Source organism: Panthera pardus, unplaced genomic scaffold, assembly GCF_024362965.1.
Source record: "Panthera pardus isolate Hobbes unplaced genomic scaffold, ASM2436296v1 HiC_scaffold_25, whole genome shotgun sequence".
Taxonomy (NCBI): Eukaryota; Metazoa; Chordata; class Mammalia; order Carnivora; family Felidae; genus Panthera; species Panthera pardus.
Window position 1 is genome coordinate 26,008,477 of NW_026526821.1, and position 20,152 is coordinate 26,028,628.

Genomic DNA, 20,152 nt, shown 5'->3' on the forward strand with positions numbered 1-20,152 from the left:
CCCCTCCCCCATTCACTCTGTCTCTCTCAAAAATAAATAAACTTAAAAACAACAACAACAAAAAAAAAAAAAACAAGGGTATACCAGGCAGAGAGAAGCAATTCAAAGGCCCCGGGGACAGGGAACGGCTGAACCACAAGGGGTCCCCGTGTAGCTGGAGTGGGAAGGTAGAAGGGGTGAGATTAGGGAGGCAGCAGGGACAGACCACGGATGCCTTCATGGCCAGGATGAGGTAATCCTGTGATATCCACCTGCCATTTAGACCCAATAAAATAAGAAGCTGAATGAAACACGTATCACAGGCATGAGGTAATACTTCCATCAAAGCAAAGATGAGCCTCTGCTGGAAAACAGCTCCAAGTGGAACCCCACCACACTGCCCCACTCCAAGCACGGAAGCCAAGACCGAAACTTCCCCACCACATCAGCCTTCTCCGAGGCCCCCTCCCCCAAGCAGCAGTTAGCTCCAGGGCTCGGGTGGGGATGTGCACAGAGTACTCTGGTTAACAGGACACTGGACATACAGTGAGGCCTGGAACACGTCCCCCGCTCAGACGTCAGCTCCAAGACAAATCACTTCCTCCCCCTGAGTCTCAAGTTTCCAATCTATAGAATGAGGAGTTCAGATTAAATTAGCCTTACCATCCCAGGATTGAATTTCCCTCTGGCAAACAACGAGGACAGGAAGGGACAGAGATGGGGCCTAAATGGCCCTCCATCTTCCTGCTGTGCCTCACCCAGCTGCTCCCCCCAACACAGGCCTTGAATCTCCTGCTACTCCCCCCAGGGAGACGGGGCTGCCCTTCATGGTTCCACCTGCCCAGGAGCAAAATGTCACAGACCTGAAGGGTCCAAGGAGTAAAGACGTGCAGCAGGAAGAAAACAGCAGAGGCAAGAGGGGGAAAAAAAACCCTCAGGGGGAAAAAAAACCTACTGCAAAATGCACAGTGAGAGGTACACACGAAAATGATAGAGGTGAGACATTTGAGAGCAGAGTGAGACAGTGGGGACTGAGCAAGGATAGGATTGCAGCTTTATTTATAATGTTTTTACTTTTTTACAGGGACACATAGGTACATAGACTTGTGTGACTAATCACTATTGTGAAAGAAGGAAGGAAGGAAGGAAGGAAGGAAGGAAGGAAGGAAGGAAGGAAGGAAGGAGAAAGAAAGAAAGAAAGAAAGAAAGAAAGAAAGAAAGAAAGAAAGAAAGAAAGAAAGAAAAGGAAGGGAGGGAATAGAGGAGGGAAGGAATAGAGGGAGGGAGGGAGAAAAGGAAGGGAGGAAGGAAGGAAGGAAGGAAGGAAGGAAGGAAGGAAGGAAGGAAGGAAAGAAAGAGAAAGAAAGAAAATGAAGGGAGGGAATAGAGGAGGGAAGGAATAGAGGGAGGGAGGGAGAAGAGAAAAGGAAGGAAGGAAGGAAGGAAGGAAGGAAGGAAGGAAAGAAAGAAAGAAAGAAAGAAAGAAAGAAAGAAAGAAAGAAAGAAAGAAAGAGAAGGGAGGGAATAGAGGAGGGAAGGAATAGAGGGAGGGAGGGAGAAGAGAAAAGGAAGGAAGGAAGGAAGGAAGGAAGGAAGGAAGGAAGGAAGGAAGGAGAAAGAAAGAAAGAAAGAAAGAAAGAAAGAAAGAAAGAAAGAAAGAAAAGGAAGGGAGGGAATAGAGGAGGGAAGGAATAGAGGGAGGGAGGGAGAAGAGAAAAGGAAGGAAGGAAGGAAGGAAGGAAGGAAGGAAAGAAAGAAAGAAAGAAAGAAAGAAAGAAAGAAAGAAAGAAAGGGAAGGGAGGGAATAGAGGAGGGAAGGAATAGAGGGAGGGAGGGAGAAGAGAAAAGGAAGGAAGGAAGGAAGGAAGGAAGGAAGGAAGGAAAGAAAGAAAGAAAGAAAGAAAGAAAGAAAGAAAGAGAAGGGAAGGGAGGGAATAGAGGAGGGAAGGAATAGAGGGAGGGAGGGAGAAGAGAAAAGGAAGGAAGGGAGGAAAGAAGGAAGAAGTAAAGAAAGAAAGAAAGAGAAAGAAAGAAAGAAAGAAAGGGAAGGGAGGGAATAGAGGAGGGAAGGAATAGAGGAAGGCAGGGAGAAGAGAAAAGGAAGGGAGGGAGGGACAGAGGAAAGGAAAAGGAAAAGGAAAAAAAAAAAGAAAAGAAAGAAAAGAAAAAAGAAAAGAATTGACTCTGGGGTAGAGGAACTTAGAACAAAGGAAGGGAGGGAGGGACAGAGGAAAGGAAAAGGAAAAGGAAAAAAAAAAAAAGAAAAGAAAGAAAAGAAAAAAGAAAAGAATTGACTCTGGGGTAGAGGAACTTAGAACAAAGGAACTAGATTAGAACCATCTCCAAAGGGTGAGTGCTGCCAATCAATGACCATATACCACCAACAGCAGTCATTCCACTAAGCCTCGAGACTTAGACTAAGACTAAGGGAAAGAAGTGGGGCCATCACCGCCTTCTACGGACGGGGGCACCGAGTGAGGAGCACGAGGTAAAGCAACTCACAGTCACTCCTTCATTGAGAAAATATTTTCCTGCCACCTGCTCACACTATGTGCCAGCTTCTGCGCTGAGTGTTGTGTATAAACTGGTGGATAAAAGAAACCTATTACGTTTTTGCTGCTGACAGTGAAACCAGACTCCATAAAAGTTCTTGTAGTGGGAAAAACAATTGTAACTGTGTGCTAATTGTGGTGATTGTTTCCCGATATATACAAATACCAAATCATCCTGTGGTACACCTGAAACTAACATAATGTCATATGTCAGTTACATCTTAATTTAAAAAATAATACACGGTAGAGCCCAATTGCTAACCGCCATACCCCACTGTTGGCCCACAGGACACGCGCTGCTTCCTCAGACCCAGCAAGATCCGCGGGATGCCACCATCCTAGGGGCGGGCCCACTCTCAGCAGGGATGGCCACATGTGGCTGAGGTGAAGCTAGACCCTCGAGGCACCATCACACCACCCCCTCCCAGCCCCACTGCCCCAGCCTGGAGAGAGATGCTCCTTACTTGGGGCTCTCTAGACCTTTGGACGGCAATAAGGTCAGCACCAGAGAGGACTTCTCAATGGCTGAGCAGGAGGCCACCATGTTCAGCTGGGGGATGAACTTGACCTGCTGGCACCAGTTGGGATGAAGAGCCTAGAAAGAGAGTGGCAGTGGTAGGGGCTGGAAGGGCCAGGAAGTCACCACGTCTAATACCCTCTAGTGATCACAGCTCTGACACAGCAACATGGCCCCAGGATCCCAGCCTAGTCCTGTGGCATCACTTGGTCAGTGAGACAGGTGAAAAGCGCCCAAATTTATAAGTTAGAGGACAGGCAAGGTCAGGCCCATGTGACATCACTGTCACCGCATCCCACGCAGGAGAGAGAACGGATTGGAGTCAGCCAAGCCCTCAGTCCCTCTTATCCACAGGGAGCCTTGGATGCTTCCCCGTGGGAATGTTATCTGGTGCAAGTTAGGCAACGAAAGGCTGAGACCCACAATCCAGGGGGCAGCCTTGATGGCACAGGCTCAGAATTCTCTAGCTTTGGCTCTGCGGGTCGGCCCTGTGCTTGGCCTCCGCATTGGGGATCTCCCTCTTCAGGACAACATGGAGGGGGCTGCGGGCACTGGGCTAGGTTTTGCATATGCTGCCTCACTGAGCATCTATCATGGCGAAGGTGCCAAATCCAGGGCACCAGACAGAATGTGGCACACTCAGCAACTGGGACAGAAAACCAAGCCCAAGATGAGACTCCCACAGAAGACAGAAAAGACAGTATTTGTGGGTGACTCTCCCTGATAGGGTCCCAGGGCCTGAGGGATCCAACCTGCCAGAAAAGAAGCATTTAGGAGCCTGGGACCACACAACTCAGTCTGCCCCTAGTGTCAGATTCATTCATTCATTCGTTTATCTGTTCAACAAATGTACTGGGAGCCCACTAAGGCCCAGCCCTTTTAGGCACTGGAGACAGGACAACAGGCCAAGTGCCTGTCCTTAGGAGCTATCAATCCCGAGAGGGTTAACAGGATGAGAAACGAATGGGTGGACAATACAAAGTTGGAAGGTGGTAAGCTGTGATACCGTGATTTGTAATAAATATGTATTTGGGGGCGCCTGGGTGGCTCAGTCGGTTAAACATCCGACTACAGTCATGATCTCACTGTTTGTGAGTTTGAGCCTCGCACTGGGTGAGCTCAAGCCCTGCTCCGGCTCCGCACTCTCTCTCCCTCTCCCTCTGCACCTCATGGGATTTTCTCTCTCTCTCTCTCTCTCTCTCTCTCTCTCTCTCTCTCCCTCTCCCTCTGCACCTCATGGGATTCTTTCTCCCTCTCTCTGCCCCTCAATTGCACGCTCTCTCTCAAAAATAAATAAATTTAAAAAAAAAATTTTTTTAACGTTTATTTATTTTTGAGACAGAGAGAGACAGAGCATGAACGGGGGAGGGTCAGAGAGAGGGAGACACAGAATCTGAAACAGGCTCCAGGCTCTGAGCTGTCAGCACAGAGCCCGACGCGGGGCTCGAACTCACTGACCGAGAGATCATGACCTGAGCTGAAGTCGGCCGCTCAACCGACTGAGCCACCCAGGCACCCCTACATTTTTAAAAAAAGAAGTATATATTTGGTCTTCATGCCCATTTCTGGCACAGAACTCCTAAATCCCTCGGAACTTCCTAAGTGGTAAGAAAGTGTTCCTACTCATAACAAACCCGTGTCAACCACACTTGAGTTTACATTAATGAGATGACTTTTGGAAAGCCCTTGAGGATGGGGACTGGTTGCCAGGGAAACCGAGCAGGAGATGGGAGGGTTGGAACTTTCAGCCCCACCCCCCTGGCCCCTGGGGAGAGGAGAGGAGAGGAGCTGGAGGATGAATTGGTCGTCAGTGGCAATGATGTGATCAATCATACCTATGTGATTAAACTCCAAAAAAACCCCAAAAGGACAGGGCTCAGAGAGCTTCTGGGCTGGTGAACATGTGGAGGTGTGGGGTGAGGCTTGTGCCCAGAGATGGCAGAGAAGCCCCAGGCCCCCGTTCCCCACACCTTGCCCTCCGCATCTCTTCAATCTCGCTATTCCTAAGTTGTATCCTTTTCTAATAAAGCGGTGCTCTAGTAAGTAAAATGTCTCTCCAAGTCCCGTGAGCCACTCTAGCCATTTAATCAAACCCAGAGAGTGAAGGGAAGCTCTGATTTATAACCAGCGGGTCAGAAACACAGGTGACAACCTGAGCTTGTAAGTGGCCTCTGAAGTGGAGGGCGGTCTCGTGGGACTGGCCCTTAACCTGTAGGGTCTGATGCTATCTCCAGGTAGAGAATTGTAGGCTGCCCAGCTGATGTCTGAGAATTGCATGGTGGTTTGGGAAAAACACATTGCAGTTGGTGTCAGAATCGTATCAATGCTGCAGCGGGAAGGGCCAAGGGCAGAGGCAGGCAGCAGGGCTGTTCCAGGCTGGCTGGTTAGGGCCCTGAAGGGAGAAGAGAAAGGAGCAAACAGGGACCTAAGGGAGAACCCAGCAGCCTGAGGGATAGAGCATGGCAAGGCCCTGAGGCGGGAAAAGGCTTGGCGTGTTCAGAGAACAGCAGGATTGCCTGTGTCTCTGGGGCTGAGTAAATGGGAAAAAGAAAGGTAGAAAGCAAGATGGGGGGCAGGCAGGGGCCAGGTCACCTTGTGTCCTGATGGTCATGGTAAGCACTTGAGATTCTGTTTGAACGTGATGAGAAGCGATGGGGGATTATTTTTTTAATGTTTTTTTTTAAACTTTTTAAATGTTTTCTTATTTATTTTTGAGAGAGAGAGAGAAAGGGACAGAGCGCGAGCAGGGGAGGGGGCAGAGAGAGAGGGAGACACAGAATCTGAAGCAGGCTCCAGGCTCTGAGCTGTCAGCACAGAGCCTGACGCGGGGCTTGAACTCAGGAACGGTGAGATCATGACCTGAGCTGAAGTCGGACGCTTAACCTAGGCGCCTACTGGGGGATTTTGAGCAAAGGAGTGACATGGCTGGTTCTAGCTCATAATTCCTCTGGCTGCTGAATGGAGTAAAGCACTGCATGGAGAAAGGAAGGTGGAAACAGCTAGAAGCCACTGCAGCCATCCAGGAGAGAGGCGGTATCTGCCAGGACCAGGCTTGAGCACTGGAGGTGGCGAGAGAGACGAGCCACACTGGGGACACCTACGTTCTCTGCACAGAGAGCTGCAGGACCCAACAGCTGCCTTCGTCCTCCCAGTGACCAAGCCTCAAGGCTTAAGACTGAACCCAGTGGGCGAATCCATTTTTGAGTGGCACATGGGTACAGATAATCACCATGGTAACAGGCCAAGGAAAGCGACGACTTACTTTCAGCCAGTAACTTCTGTACAAAGGGGACTTTTCATTTAGGAGCTTCCGTGCGGAAACGTTGGTCCAGTGATCTGGTAGGAGAGAAAACCGAGGTCCACATCACCAGCTCCCCACCTTGCCAGACCAGCAAAAACCCCAGAGGACACCTCGAGTTGGTTTGCCACTCCTGTATGTCTCAAAACTTTTCCATCCAAATGCTCATTCCAGCCTTACCGTGTCCTGGTGAGTTCAGTGGGATGAACTTGACACAGAACACAGACACAGGCAGGTAGACACTGTTGCCCAGAGCCCTATGCCAGGGCTCACAGAGCTGGCCCCACATCTCGGGCCTTCTCCCTCTCCCCACATGCTGCAATCTAAATGAGGTGATTCTCTCTTTTTTTTTTTTTAGTTTTTATATATTCATTTATGTTTTAAAGTTTGTTTATTTTGAAAGAGAGAGAGAATGCGCAAGTGAGGGAGGGGCAGAGAGAGAGGGAAGGGGAGAATCCCAAGCAGGCTCCATGCTACCTGATGCGGGCCCAATCTCACGAACTGAACTGTGAGATCATGACCTGAGCCGAAATCAAGAGTCGGACGTTCAACCGACTGAGCCGCAGCAGGCGGCCCCCAAGGTGATTCTCATTTAGGGAGCTCCAAGTCTGCTGGAGTGGAGAACAAATTGAGACCCCAGGCTCTATTCATTCTGAAAAGGATCATTTGGAAGTCTACCATCATGCTTCAAACTACATGCCCCGCCTTGTCTTGCAAACACAAGTTCCAAGGGGGGCACCCAGCAAGTGTGCCTGGAGCGATCACACTGAGCACAGCCTGGCCCTCATGGCGGCGTTCAGGGTCTCCTGGCACCCCCGCAACCTCCCACAGCCAGCCGGCGGCCTGGGAGCCTCCAAGGAAAGGCCCCGGGTGCAGGCAGATGGGGCTAGCAGTGATGGGACAAGCACGGGTCTCCCTGTAGAGCAGGCTTTAAGGAGGTGGGTCCCAAAGACTGGGACAATCTGGGCTCAAGTCTGAGAGAAACTCCCAGGTTTCTGGGAGAGAAGGGGACCTGGCGGCTTATGCCAAGCATTTTATGCTGCAGAGTCACCAGCCCCATCTTGCAAGGGCAGGAGGAAGCTTGAAAAGGAAGTCCCAAGGGGTGGAGTGTTGCAGAAGTGGGGCAGGCACGGGAAGGCGGAAGCTTAGCCAGGGGCCTCACTTCTAGTGTCTGCCTCGACCACGAGGCTGGGAGAGCCCCAGGAGGTCAGGGGAGGGAGTAGCCCTGTCCTTACTGTGCACCTCACCCCATATGCCCTCCTCCCACCTTATAGGAAAGCCATGAATTGAGTATGCTCATCCCTGTTTTAAAGGGAACTGAGGTACAGAGAGGTCAAGCAACTGGTTCCAGCTCACACAGAGCTGGTCTGTCCAACTCCTCCCAAGTCAACACACGGGTGAGCCCACCTTCATGTTCCTCCCCAGCCTTCAGGCAGCGTGTGGCATGGAAGGACTCCTATCCTACACTCCAGCTTCATCCGTACCCACTCTGATCTCCCATTTAGCACAGCTCCACGACTACCACAACCTCCCACGCCATTTCCCAGGGTGCCACAATGTGACCACGGCCGGGCAGGGCAGGCACCAGGAGCAGAGGCTGATGAGGCAAGGATATAGGAGGGTGCCAGCCCACTGCTGTATCCAGGGCGGGATCTATCTTCCATCCGGCCAGTGGGGGGAGTGGGTCACCAAGGCCGGGGAGCCCTTGCAGGGCGTCCGGCTCAGAAACTCTGACTGGAAGCCCTAGGGACTGCTCTGGTGTCCTGGATGGAAGGGGAGTCAGTGTCCCCATGGGCTGGTGCCCCCGGTGGCCCGGGGCCTCCTCTAGATGGATATGAAGCAGACTGGAGGCCTGACACCATGCACCGAGCGAGGGCTTGATCCTGGACAGGGTCCAGTTCAGGCGCGTCCCTGATAGTCCCAGGCCCCAGAGCCTTGGGCCCTAGTGCCCCTGGCAGAACAGCCCTGAACAGCGTCCTTCAGTGTTTAGTGAGTTTAGGGTATAGCCCAGCAAGGGGTTAAGGTGCAGACTCGGGCAGACTGCCTGCTTCGGGACACTTACCCTGTGGGGCCTACACAAGTCCTTCACCCCCCGAACCTCCATTCCTCCTCTCTTCATGGGCTGTAACAGCAGCAGCTCCCTGCTGGCCATGGGCAGGGGGAGGGCCATAGGAGGCGATGTGCCCAAACTACTCGGCACGCAAATGCACAGTAAGTGTCACTGTGCTTATTCAGGTTTATGGCCATGCTGAGCCAGGCTTTCCCCCAGGCCCCACTGAGCCCACCTCCAGGGCAGCCCTCCTGCCCCACCCCCACCCCCCCACCAAAGGCGGCTCCCAGCTGAGAGCAGAACCCTCCTCACGACCTTGGAGAAAGTTAGTGCTGGCATCCCAAGACCCGGGAGGGGTGAGTGACTTCCACAGGGTCACACAGCTGGCACAGGTTGGTCCTTGCTGGGATGAGGTGGGTCCGGAAGCCTCTCCCCTCCACCTTCACCTGTGCAACCTCCCACCTTCAGAGAGATTGCCCCGCTTCTCAGCCCCCTCTGGCTCTTGCGGTCACCTCCTCACCCCACGTCCCACGGGCCACTCTGAGCTGAGCCTACAGGTGTACTCCTCAGCTGAGCTGAAGTAGCCAGAGGCTCCTGAGCTGGGAGGAAGGGCCATCTCCCCACCCGCACATTCCCCAGCATCTTAGCTACCCCATTTGGAGGTCCTGGGGAGGATTCGGGGGTTGAACAGCCCGTGGGTCACATTGCTGGAGGTGAAGACAATGACATTGCCTTTGGTGTCCCCATAGCAGAACACACCTCTGTGACAGTCAGACCTGAGGGAAGGTGGAGACAGAAGAGGCGGGGCTGGGCGCAGGGCTGCAAGCCTCCACCTTCCCGGCCCCCATCAGCCTCCCTGCACCTGGGAGCGAGGGGCAGTTCCCACACGACTTGCCAGCTTTGCCCTCAATGGCTGACAAACATGGGCCCAGCCGCCCAGACCCGGATCACCGGTGAACTGGGGCCAAAAGAAATCAGTAATTTTTTTTGAATGCTAAAACAAACGAATCCCTGGTCCTCCAGCTGCTTGTTACCAGTTCACCATCCTGCGGATGGACCACGGCATTCCCAGAGCCCTCAGTCATGGCGGGACAAGCCCCTGCCGGGGTTCGATGGCTGACTTGGTCGGGCAGTGGGAGGAAGAGGGGCAGACTACTGAGTAACCCCCAAGGCGGGGCAGCTTGGCGAGGAGGACACAGGCACACAGGGTGGGAATCGTTCCAGGGCTGTTTCCAGAGAGGCTTTCTGGGAGTCCCAACCGCACTGAGTGATGCGGATCCTGCCAAGACTGCACCTGTCTCCCCCCGAGACTCACCAGTAGTCTATGGTCAGGACACAACTGTCCAGATCAGTGAAGGTGAAGGCCCGGGCACAGTTGTGGTTGCTGATATCAAAGAACTCTGGGGGAGAGACAGAGGGGGAGGGCATGCATGGAGCCCAGGCCCACGTCCCAGGCCTCGGGGGCCTCTGGGGACGACGCGCAGCCTCTGCTTACCAGCCACAGCACCCCCAGAGGGCTCTAACCCACGCCCACAGTTGGCCCGGTGACAGGTCCCCAAGCGCAGATGCACGCCTTCCAACGGCTGACGGCAGGCCTGGGGCGCCGTCAGGGACTCACCTATCTTCTGGTCGGTAGATGCAATCGCTATCAGGTTCATGTTGTGGAGACAGACCATGTCGATGACCCACATCTGCTGGTGGTGGGGCTGCTGGATCTGGTTAAGCTGGCCAGGGGAAGAGCAGAGGCGACCGAGCTGGGGAGGCTTGCCTGGCAGAGCGCACCAAGGCGCAGGGTCCCGTGAACCCTCTCCCGCCACCCGAGGCCCTGGAGGGGGCGGCAGAGCTGGTTTGGAGCCCAGCACTCCTACCAGCTACTGATAGGGCCTTGGACAAGTTCCCTAGCCCGAGCCTCTGTTTCCACATCTGCGAAATGGGCTTAAAGAACACCCATCCTCACAACCCCTTTCTAGAGCCACTTGACAAGCTTCCTCAGAGTTTTAACTGTGCATGACTCGTGATCCCGGGATCTATTTCCAGGACACATCTGCAGATGTGTTCACACGTACTCACAGAGAAGCGTGTGTGAGGGCAGGCCCCGCCACACCGCTGTGATAGCAACAGGCCACAGACCACTTGAAAAGGAGAGCGGATACAAATCCACACCACAGGACACCACCCAGACATTACAAAGAAGGGGACTGTGCACACGCCATACAGAAGAGTGTCCAGGATCTATTAGCAAATGAAAAGGCAAGGTGGAAAGGAGCACTATCATGTGTTACCATGCGTATATTTAAAAAGAAAGGGGTGCGGAGGGTGCATGTACAGGCTAACCGCGAAGAGTGCCCCAAAACTGGTCACAGCGGTTGCCTCCAGGAGAGAATTCGGGTGTGGGAGAATGACTTTCCACTGACTGCCCCTCTGCAGGTCTGGCTCTGTCCCCCACCCCAGTTTTATTGAGATATAACGAACATGTGACATGGTATTAGTTGTTGCTTGTTTGTTCTGTCTGCACTTTGTTTACCATCTGCAGATGTCCCCCGGCTCAAGTGGCTTATTGACAAGAAATCACCCAGCCGGGCTGTGAGGTGCCAGCCTCACGTAACACTCAGGCAGACGGAATTCGAGCGGGCCCTCGAGGTACGGGACACCACACACAAAGTCATGTCCGCAGAAAGGGGCTTTGGAGTCCAGAGAAAAGAGGAGGCCGGCCTGACAGGCTCAGGGTCAGGGAGGATGAGAGATGAGTTAGGGGTGGTCAGCTAAGGCATTTGTAGTTTACTCCCTGTAAGAAAGCCACAAACTCTGGACTGGAGAAAGCAGACAGCAGTACAGACTGAAACAGAAGGGAGGGCGGAGAATTAAGGCAGCTCCTCTAGGTGGCTGTGCAGAAGGGATGGCGAAGGCAGGGGCAAGAAGTGGACTGTTCCATCACAACTCAGAGACACCAAGAGCAGAGAGGTCCCTGCTGGCGGCTGGGCAGTGAGGACAGGGGGCCAGGCCCCTGGGGCCTCTAACCCACACGCAACAGATGGAAAGCCCATCACCTCCACGTTCCTTCGAGAAACCCCGAGCCCTAGGGAGTTCCAGTGACTTGCCCAAAGTCGAACAGCTGGGAAGTAAAGCCCAGCCCCCCCTCCCACCCCAAACTCCAGGGCTTTCCATCTACATGACCATGGATGGCATGCAGTGGGTTTCACAGATGGTGCTTAGTGGATCAGTCTTGCCAACATCTACTTTCCCGAGCAGCCCCTCAAAGAGGAATGCTGGGCCTTCCGGGGAGCCTCCCTCTGCCCTCCTCATCCCTCCCAGACTTGGCCTCTGAAGGATGCTGAGGTGACCGAGTAGCAGCCACAACCAGGAGCTCAGGCTATAATGTGCCCTCTCACACACAACAAAATAAACACACAGAGAAAAAGGGTGGAAGGTGCCAGAAACCCCAGCCTCAGGAACTCGGGTGTGAGTCACCCCTGGTCCTGAGCTACCCAGTATTCAAGAGTCACTTGACCTCCACAGACCTCAGCTGTCTCCGGAACCCTCCAGCCCCAAGGGATGACCCCTGAGGCACCTGTGAAACACTCTGCTCTTTCACGGGCTTAGGAAAGCCTTCATGCTGCCGGCAACGTTCTCAGTAAGCCTTTCTTCTCGGGAGAGCTGCGCCTTCCTCATTTGCTAGAGGATTCTGGACTGGCCTGGCAACACTAAGTACACAGCCAGCTTTCCTGAGTGTTTTCTCACTCGCTGCCCTCGGCCAGGAGCTGACAGCACAGACAATGACGAGGTCAGCTTGTATTTGTCGGCACTTGCTGTGTGAGCAGCAGCCTGAGGGGGTAACTGTGACCCCACTTGGCAGATGAGGAAACTGAGGCACAGGGAGCTATCTACGAAGTGTCCACGGTCACAGAGCTGGAAGGTGGTACAGTCAGGTTCTAAGTTGGACTCCAGAGCCCACACAACCACTGCGATTTCCTGCCTGGTCCAGGTAAAGGATTTGAGTCAGTAACACTTGGTGACAGAGGGGACATGACAGGGAAAGGAAAGGTAGCTGACTGCTAACACGGGAACCTTGGTAGATAGCAACACCATTCACTGAGATGAAGCACAGGAGAAGTAAGCCTGGTGGCCAGGGAGAGCTACAGTGACATTCTATTTGGACAGACTGGGTGTGAGGTGTCTGTCTGTTGGACATCCAAGTCGAATGGACATCCAGATGCAGTCCTGCTTACAGAAGAGAAATGCGAGGGTCGCAGTCCCACGTGAAGCAGAGCCTGGCCCCAGGAGCAGTGACTCCACGTGCAGGCTGCTTAGACTGTGAACCCCCAAATGAGCCCACTCTGGGCCCAGGTCACCTTCATTATTGGGGTACAAAGGCAAAGGCTCTCCGACCACCCTGTGTGTGCTCCACATGTGGGTCCCCCTCACCCTAAAGGAGTTAATCAGCGAGAAGGTCTCAGACCAGATCTGCAAGATCCCGTCCTTGGTGACAGTCAGGAGATGCCCAATCTTCTTGAACTGCTGGATTAAAATCTGCACCTTCACAATCTCACATCCATGGTTCCTGTGGAAGGTGACAGGACAGAGAAGGACCCAAACAAAAACAGAATGAAAAGCACAGAGGGGGAAGGGCAAAGCAAGACACACACACACACACACACACACACACACACACACACACACACACCACCAAGAAACTCAAGCTGGCTCCTCCAGAGGTGGGGCTCTGCTGGGCGGGCTTCTACCATTATCAGCCATGGCTGAAAGAAAATGACCCAAGTAGGCCGCTGGTATGAGATAGGGCTCCACAAGCAGTGGGCTCTCCTTTCAAACAACCAGCTGGCTTCCTCGTGATGGGATGGGGTCAGAAGGCAGAGAACAGAGGTCTTTTGCAAACCTTCCTTTATAAGAAAAAGAGTCTACGGGTGGTGAGTGGAGGGGGGATTGTGACTGAAACCTTCAAAATAACAGTTTTCGGCATCTCAGGGTAGAGAAGGGAATATAAGCCAAGCATGAGATAGAAGTGGATGAGGGGACAACATATCCAATAGAGCCCCACATACCCAAATCCTCATCTCCAAGGCCATGTGCTGAGCACAGCAAACAGCTCCTGCGGCAGGCCGGGACTCAGGTAGCCACCATGAAGCCTTCCCAGCAAGCTACAGTCATGCCTTCCAATGCCTTCTGTCCTGCCCCAAGTTGGCTAAGCTGGCTGTCTGGCTACTAAAGGGCACCGCCATTTTGACTTCTGGACGTGGCTCAGCACACACTCCTGGTGCTCCCATGCCTCCAGGCCCCAGCAGGGCAGGAAATGTCACCTCACCTCACAGGGACCCAGGGATAAGCATTTTCCTGGAGTTATGTCCTCGCTATGGGCAGAGCTTCAACTAGAACGTAGGCACCTCGATCCCTACTCCGGCCAGAGTCTTTCCAAAAAGGTTGCTGTGGACACCGTGTGACCTGTGGCTGAAGGCGAACCCACACTGAAATTCTACCTCAAAACATTCTCAGCAGAAGAGAGGGCAATGGTGTGTCTGGACATGGCTCTTTTCTCTCCCACCCGCAGCCCCCAGCTCTGCCCAGTCTGCCCTCCATCACTCCCAGTGCCACCTCTGGCATCAGGCCCACGAGACTCAGGGGTAGATGCAACAGGTGAGAGCCATGAGAAGGGAGGGGAGCCCTCGGGAGGCGTTATCCCACGAGGCCAGCACCCAGGAGACGGGCGTTTGGTAAGCTTGGTCCAGGCTGAGGAAAGGGGAGCCAACTTTTAAGGTGACTTTTTCATGAAAATAACTAAATGTGATTTGGCTGTTTTCTCTGTCAAGCTGGAAATACTCTCTGGGAACAAATAAATAGGGGAAAATAGGGACAGACTTCTTGACGTTTTTGGTTCTGGCCCTTTAAGCACCTTGGGAATCTAAATGCCCCAAGGAAACAAAGATCCTTGAAGGTTTGGCTGTCTCTAGCAAAGTTTTAGGTCAAAACATATGGTTATAAAATCCTTCATTATTCATATTTGCTGACTCTTCCTCAATTACATTTTGACCAAAATTTTTTTAGTTGCCCGTTCGTGGTTTTCATTACCATCCTTCTGAATCTCCAGGTGCTCCAGGGCAGAGACTGCCTCTGGTTCATGGTCTTCCCCACGACCTGCTCCGGGGGCAGTCCCCTGAGGACCACAGCCCCTCCTAAGCAGGCCACAAATGCATATCACCAAGCGTTGGACCACAGGACCCAGATCCCTGGCCCTGGCCACCGACACGAGGCAGGAGGTGTGCAAACCCAAGGTGGGTTACGGGAAGAGGCCTGGGCCATTGGCCAGAGCCACTGGAGGGCTCCTCGTTCTTGGGGAGTTCAGAGGGGAGGGGGCAGACAGGGCCATGGCACAGAAAGATGAGGTGAAGGTCCAGAGGGCACAGTGTACAGGAGCCAGAAGGAGCAAGCAGGCAGGGTCGAGGAAGTCAAGGCATGGACAGAGCCACATGCTCCAGGAGTGACCAGTGGCCCGTTCTGGAGGCCTGGTGTGGCCTCCAGGAGCAGTCTCCTATGATGGCTTTTACTCCCTGCCCTGTGAGCCATCTGTGCCCTGACCCACTGGGCTGCAGGGTGGGGGGAAGCAGGAGGAGTAGCGTATGCTGCAGGGACAGGGAAGGCCGAACACAGCAACCCCATCACTGTCCTTCGACCTCTCTGAACCTTTGTTACCTTGTCTGTAAAGTGGGGACACATCACCTACCTTCATGCTCAGGCTCGCCTGCAGGGTTGAGGGGCTGAAATGAGCCCAGTGCCAGACCCTTGGTGGTCCCACAGAGAGTGGCTCGGGGATCTAGGGAGGGGCACTCACAGCAGGGCCAGCCCCCACCCTGTTCACACACACCCCTTCGGTCAGGGGAGAGACTCCTTACAGGGGGATGATCCTCATGGGGAGGTGGAAGCGCAGGCGGTACTGGCTTGTCCTCATCATCTCCTTTCTCTGGAACTCACGCATCACGTAATCCACGTACTTCTGCTGCCTCGGGAAGAAACGAAGGCAGGACAGCGCTGGCCAAACGCTCGGTGCACTGGGCTTCGGGAACCCACACCCGGCTTCCGGTTCCTCCCCCATCTTTACCAGCCCCTTCCAAGGGGCTCTGGTTGATGCTTCCCGAGGGTGGCCAAGGAGAGTAGCCAAGCCAACTGAGCTGTTCTGGAATCTGGGACATGTGAAGGGCCTATTAGTAGGTACATAGCCGCACCTCCCTCCTTAATGAGATCCTGTAATGCTAAATGTATCTCCGCATCACCCCCACGTTCAGCATCCTGTTTGAATCTCTTTATTCATCCCCACTTTATGGATAATAAGACTGAGGCTCCTAACAGTAGAGATGAATTGCCTCAGCTCATATAAGAAGTTAACAGCAACGGAAGACCCCGAAGCCAGGTCACTAGGGCAATTCTAGAATCTATTAACCAGCCTCATGAAGGCCAAAGTAGGCCACCATACACCATAAACTATACAAGAAAGAGAGAGTTATTAAGAAAGATAATTGTGTAGATAGCGGAGAATTCTGGAAACACATTTATTGTAGGATATTAAGAGAAATGAAAAAACAAACACAAAAATAAAAAATTTTGATCAAAAACCAACCAGAATGTACACATAAGCCAAGGGGGAGGGATGACAGAGCAGTTAAGCCACGACTCCTGAAGCAGGGGCCCCTTCCTCACCCAGGTAACGGAGCCATTACAGTTTGTGTCCACCTTCAAAAACAGCGCCTCCAGCATCTCATCCGACACATTGCTCAGAATCTTCTTCGTGGCCTTAATGAAAGCCTTCATGCCCAGGGCTTCAAAAGAGAAGAAAGAACATCATCCACTGCACAGCTAGTCACTGGCCCCGTCAGCAGCCGCGGCGGTGTCCTGGGTGTCTGGGCGCTGAGGGAGGGCACACGGAGAATCCTGTTTGCGGGCTTGTCTTCTGCATCCCACGTGTTCAGCATTCAGCCAGCCCACAGACAGTGGCCACACACCTTCCACGCCAGAGCACTGTGATGGCCCCACAGCACCACTCGGTGAGAAAAGATCAGATCCCAGTTCTGAACAAGTAAGACGGGCCAGGCACTGAGACAAAGGAAACAGATGAAAACTCAAAAAAAAAAAGAAAAGAAAAGAAAAGAAAAAAACTCATAATGGCAACAAAGAAACATAAGTTAATTCAAATACACAGAGGGAGAGGTGAAGTCTTTTAAAGGCAGTTAAAACGCAAACTTTGGCTGGAGGGCAAGATGGGGAGAGGAGGGGAGCAGACGGGAGGGATAAAATGTTCTCCCCCTGCTGGATTTTGTGACTATAAGGGAATCTGGCTGCCTATGGGCCAATATCACTGCCTAGATTTTCTTTCTTTTTTTTTTATAGTCACAGTCTATAAAAAGTGCTTCTAAAGTCCCCAACAAGTATCTGGAATCCTCGCCAGAGCATGAAGGCTGTGCATTTTCTGGCTCCTCTCAGACCTCACCTCCCACTGCTGTCTCCTTCATTCTCGTCTCCAACCGTAATGTCCCCAGGCCATTTCTCACACCACCTAGTGTACTCCCACCTCAAGGCCTTTATACCATCTGGTCCCCTCCACAGGGAAGCCTTCCTGGGTACCATCTAGGGAGGCCCCCACCCCCATTACCCGACTTCACTGTCCCTCCCCTGCCATGACCTTCCTTGTTACCACCCTAGGCCATGGGCTCTGTGAGGGCAGGGGGAGCCTGTGCCCTCTGTGACTGCTTGGCCAACAGCAGATGCTTGTTCCCCAGGTGTTGCTGTTGACCCTGGGATGTGCACGCGATGATACTGGGTGCTTCTCTGTGTTTATTCACACTGACCATTTAATGAGAGGGGCTCGTGAGGAAACTGTGGCACGTAGTGGTGAGCTCATGTGCCCAAGGTCACGGGGTGGTGCCCAAGGTCACGGGGTGGTGCCCAAGGCTGACCCCAGCAATCTGGTCCTTCTGTGTGCGGATTGGGCATCCGTCAGATGGCAGTCCGTAACACAGAGCCTTCCACATGGGAGGGAGCCAGGGACCAGAGAGCCTTTGTGCAGTGTTGAGTGAACAAATGCCCCTTGAGAGCACCACAGGGGCCAGCCCCTCTCTCAGGTGTCTAAGAAGCCGTATATATTGTTCCCCACCAAGTTATTTTATTTTTTATTTTTATTTCTTCTTTAATGTTTATTTATTTTTGAGAGAGAGAGAGAATGAACAGGGGAGGAGCAGAGAGAGAGGGAGACAGAATCAGAAGCAGGCTCCAGGCTCTGGGCTGTCAGCACAGAGCCCGACACAGGGCTTGAACTCACAAGCCATGAGATCATGACCTGAGCTGAAGTCAGATGCTCAACTGACTGAGCCACCCAGGCGCCCCCCCACCAAGTTATTTTAATACACTTTTTATAAACAGTTTACCAGACAGTTTTTTGAGACACAAAGATATTCTGGAAAGGAAACGTACACTGTGGGGTCCAGGCAGGGCCCCCTATCCCCTCTAAAAAACAGCTCTCACCCACCTCAAGCTACATGGTTAATTAATCGGTCAAAACTTGCATGTGAAAATACCATTTCCCTGGGGAGGAGGGTCACCACTAGAATCAGGCAGGACACTTTGTGGGGGGCAGAAAATGTTCCATAGCTTGATCTGGGTGGTAGTTACGTGAATGTATGCACATGAAGGACTCCTTGAGCTGGATGGACCCTAAGACCCGTGCATTTTGTGGCAAGTAAACTACACCTCAGTGTAAAGATGCATGTATTTCACTTCTGAACTGCACTCTGTGAACTCTCTCACCGCCCTTCCCTGCGCCTCCAACCTTAGCCAGCTCTTCCCCCTTGCCACCCCTTCCAGCTCAGAAGACGAGGGGGTGTTATGACAGCCAACTCTCCCCAACCTGGGCGGTCCTGGGACCTTTCCACGGGGGAGGGTCCACCCTCGCTCCCACCCTCCCAACTTACACCTGTGCCCCACTGGCACGTTCCCTCCAGCGCCCAGCACTGGACAGCCCCTCTATCCACCACTTCCTGACTTGTACCCACTCACTCTCCTGAGCCACCAGTGACCTTGGAGCACACCTGATGGGGCCCTTCCTTGCCTTAGGGGCCTCCTGCCTTCAAGCAGCGACCCCACTGGTCACTCTCGTCTCCTCCAGGCTCCACTGTCTGCCCTGCCCTGTCATTTGGCATCTGCCTCCACTCTTCTCATCACTGTCCCCTTGCTTTTCTGACGCTCTCCGGCGACCTCACCTATTCACCCATCTCTGCATCTCAGGAGAGAATGTCTCTCCCATGTCTCTGCCTCTCTTCCCAAGTGTCCCCCTGACCCGTTCAACTCAGCATGTTTAAAATCCAGTTTAGGGGCGCCTGGGTGGCTGAGTCAGTTAAGCATCCAACTTCGGCTCAGGTCATGATCTCATGATTCATGAGTTCAGGCTCTGTGAGGACAACTCAGAGCCTGAAGCCTGCTTCGGATTCTGTGTCTCCCTCTCTCTCTGCCCCTCCCCACTCGTGCTCTATCTCTGCTCTCAAAAATAAATGTTAAAAAAAGAATTTCAATAAATAAATAAAATAATAAAAAATCCAGTTTATTATCTTTATCCCAACACACTCTCGCCTTTCCTGCGTTTGCCATCTTTGCAAACGGCGTCACCTCCGGCTAGTTACCCGGGCTGGAGACTCGAGGGGGGCACGCAGCGCCCCCCATCCTGAATCCTCACAAGAATCCCATGGTCCTAGAGGGTAGGTACTGACATTCTCCCCATCTTGCAGGTGAGGACACAGAGGCACAGAGACACTCTGGGTTTACTCAAAGAACACATAATGGCGCTGGGAGGATGTGAAACCAAAAGCCTTCCCTCACCTCCATCGTAATGTCCACTACCTTCTGTAGGGTGGTCATGGGAGGAGCCAATCCCCTGCCTCCCACGTCCCTCCGAGTCGCTGGCAGAGACTCTTGTCCTTCTCCAGCAGCTCCAGATGTGTCACCTCCCCGTCAGATCGCTGCTGGGGCTCAGGGCCCCTCCTGACCTGAGTGCACCCACGTCCTCTGTGGCCGCCTCCCTCCCAGCCTTGCCCCCAGGACACCCCTCACTGCCCCCCAGCACAGCAACACCCCTATACCTCTCCTCCACCGTTCCCTGCTGAGAACTGCCCTCCCCCCCATCTCCTGGGAAACTCCCACTTGACCTTTCTCTTTCTTTTTTTATAATGCCAAGAGGCAGGATTATGAACTGTTTACCTCTATTTTTTTATATATATTCATAAGCATTTTTAAAAATAAATGCTGTAGTTAAAATATTTAAGAAAATGTCTTCTAGCCTTCCCTCTGCTGTGCAGGGGGGAGTACGTATGTGCCCCACAGCGCTTGTGTTCCTGGAACACGGTCACCAAGCACGAGCACTGCACGGTCATACCCCCTGGCTCTCCTGGGAAAGGGACTTCCTTCACTTACTTTGGTATCTGAAGTGCTACACTCAGTGTGGGGTGCCCACGGGAGCAGTTTCCATGTCAGGGCACCCAGGCCACTGCATTTGGGCCTGTCATCAGTGTCTGGCCCCTCCTGTGTAAAGTCATAAGGAAAGTCACAGGGTTTCGTGACAACTGAATCAAATCTGACAGATGGCCTGGTAACCCAGGTAGCTCTGTACCAACACTAATTCTTTTTTTTAAAGTATTCTTTTAGGGGCGCCTGGTGGCTCAGCCGGTTGAACGTCTGGCTTCGGCTCAGGTCATGATCTCACAGTTCACGAG

At 52.9% G+C, this 20,152-nt stretch overlaps 1 protein-coding gene across 3 annotated transcripts in view; it reads right to left on the bottom strand.

Moving 5' to 3' along the window:
* The window catches only part of EFCAB8 (EF-hand calcium binding domain 8), a 65,723-nt gene that overhangs the window by 37,103 nt on the left and 8,468 nt on the right, over nt 1-20,152 (bottom strand). For 2 of the 3 annotated variants that reach the window (XM_053890347.1, XM_053890346.1), the window contains exons 3-10: nt 16,098-16,216; nt 15,296-15,399; nt 12,819-12,954; nt 10,015-10,120; nt 9,712-9,796; nt 9,048-9,172; nt 6,311-6,384; nt 2,996-3,126 (exon numbers count right to left, since the gene is read on the bottom strand). In XM_053890347.1, the coding sequence (XP_053746322.1) occupies nt 2,996-3,126; nt 6,311-6,384; nt 9,048-9,172; nt 9,712-9,796; nt 10,015-10,120; nt 12,819-12,954; nt 15,296-15,399; nt 16,098-16,216 (880 nt within the window). Of the gene's footprint in view, nt 1-2,995; nt 3,127-6,310; nt 6,385-9,047; nt 9,173-9,711; nt 9,797-10,014; nt 10,121-12,818; nt 12,955-15,295; nt 15,400-16,097; nt 16,491-20,152 lie in introns of all 3 variants that reach the window. The other variant, XM_019458795.2, reaches the window with a different exon arrangement.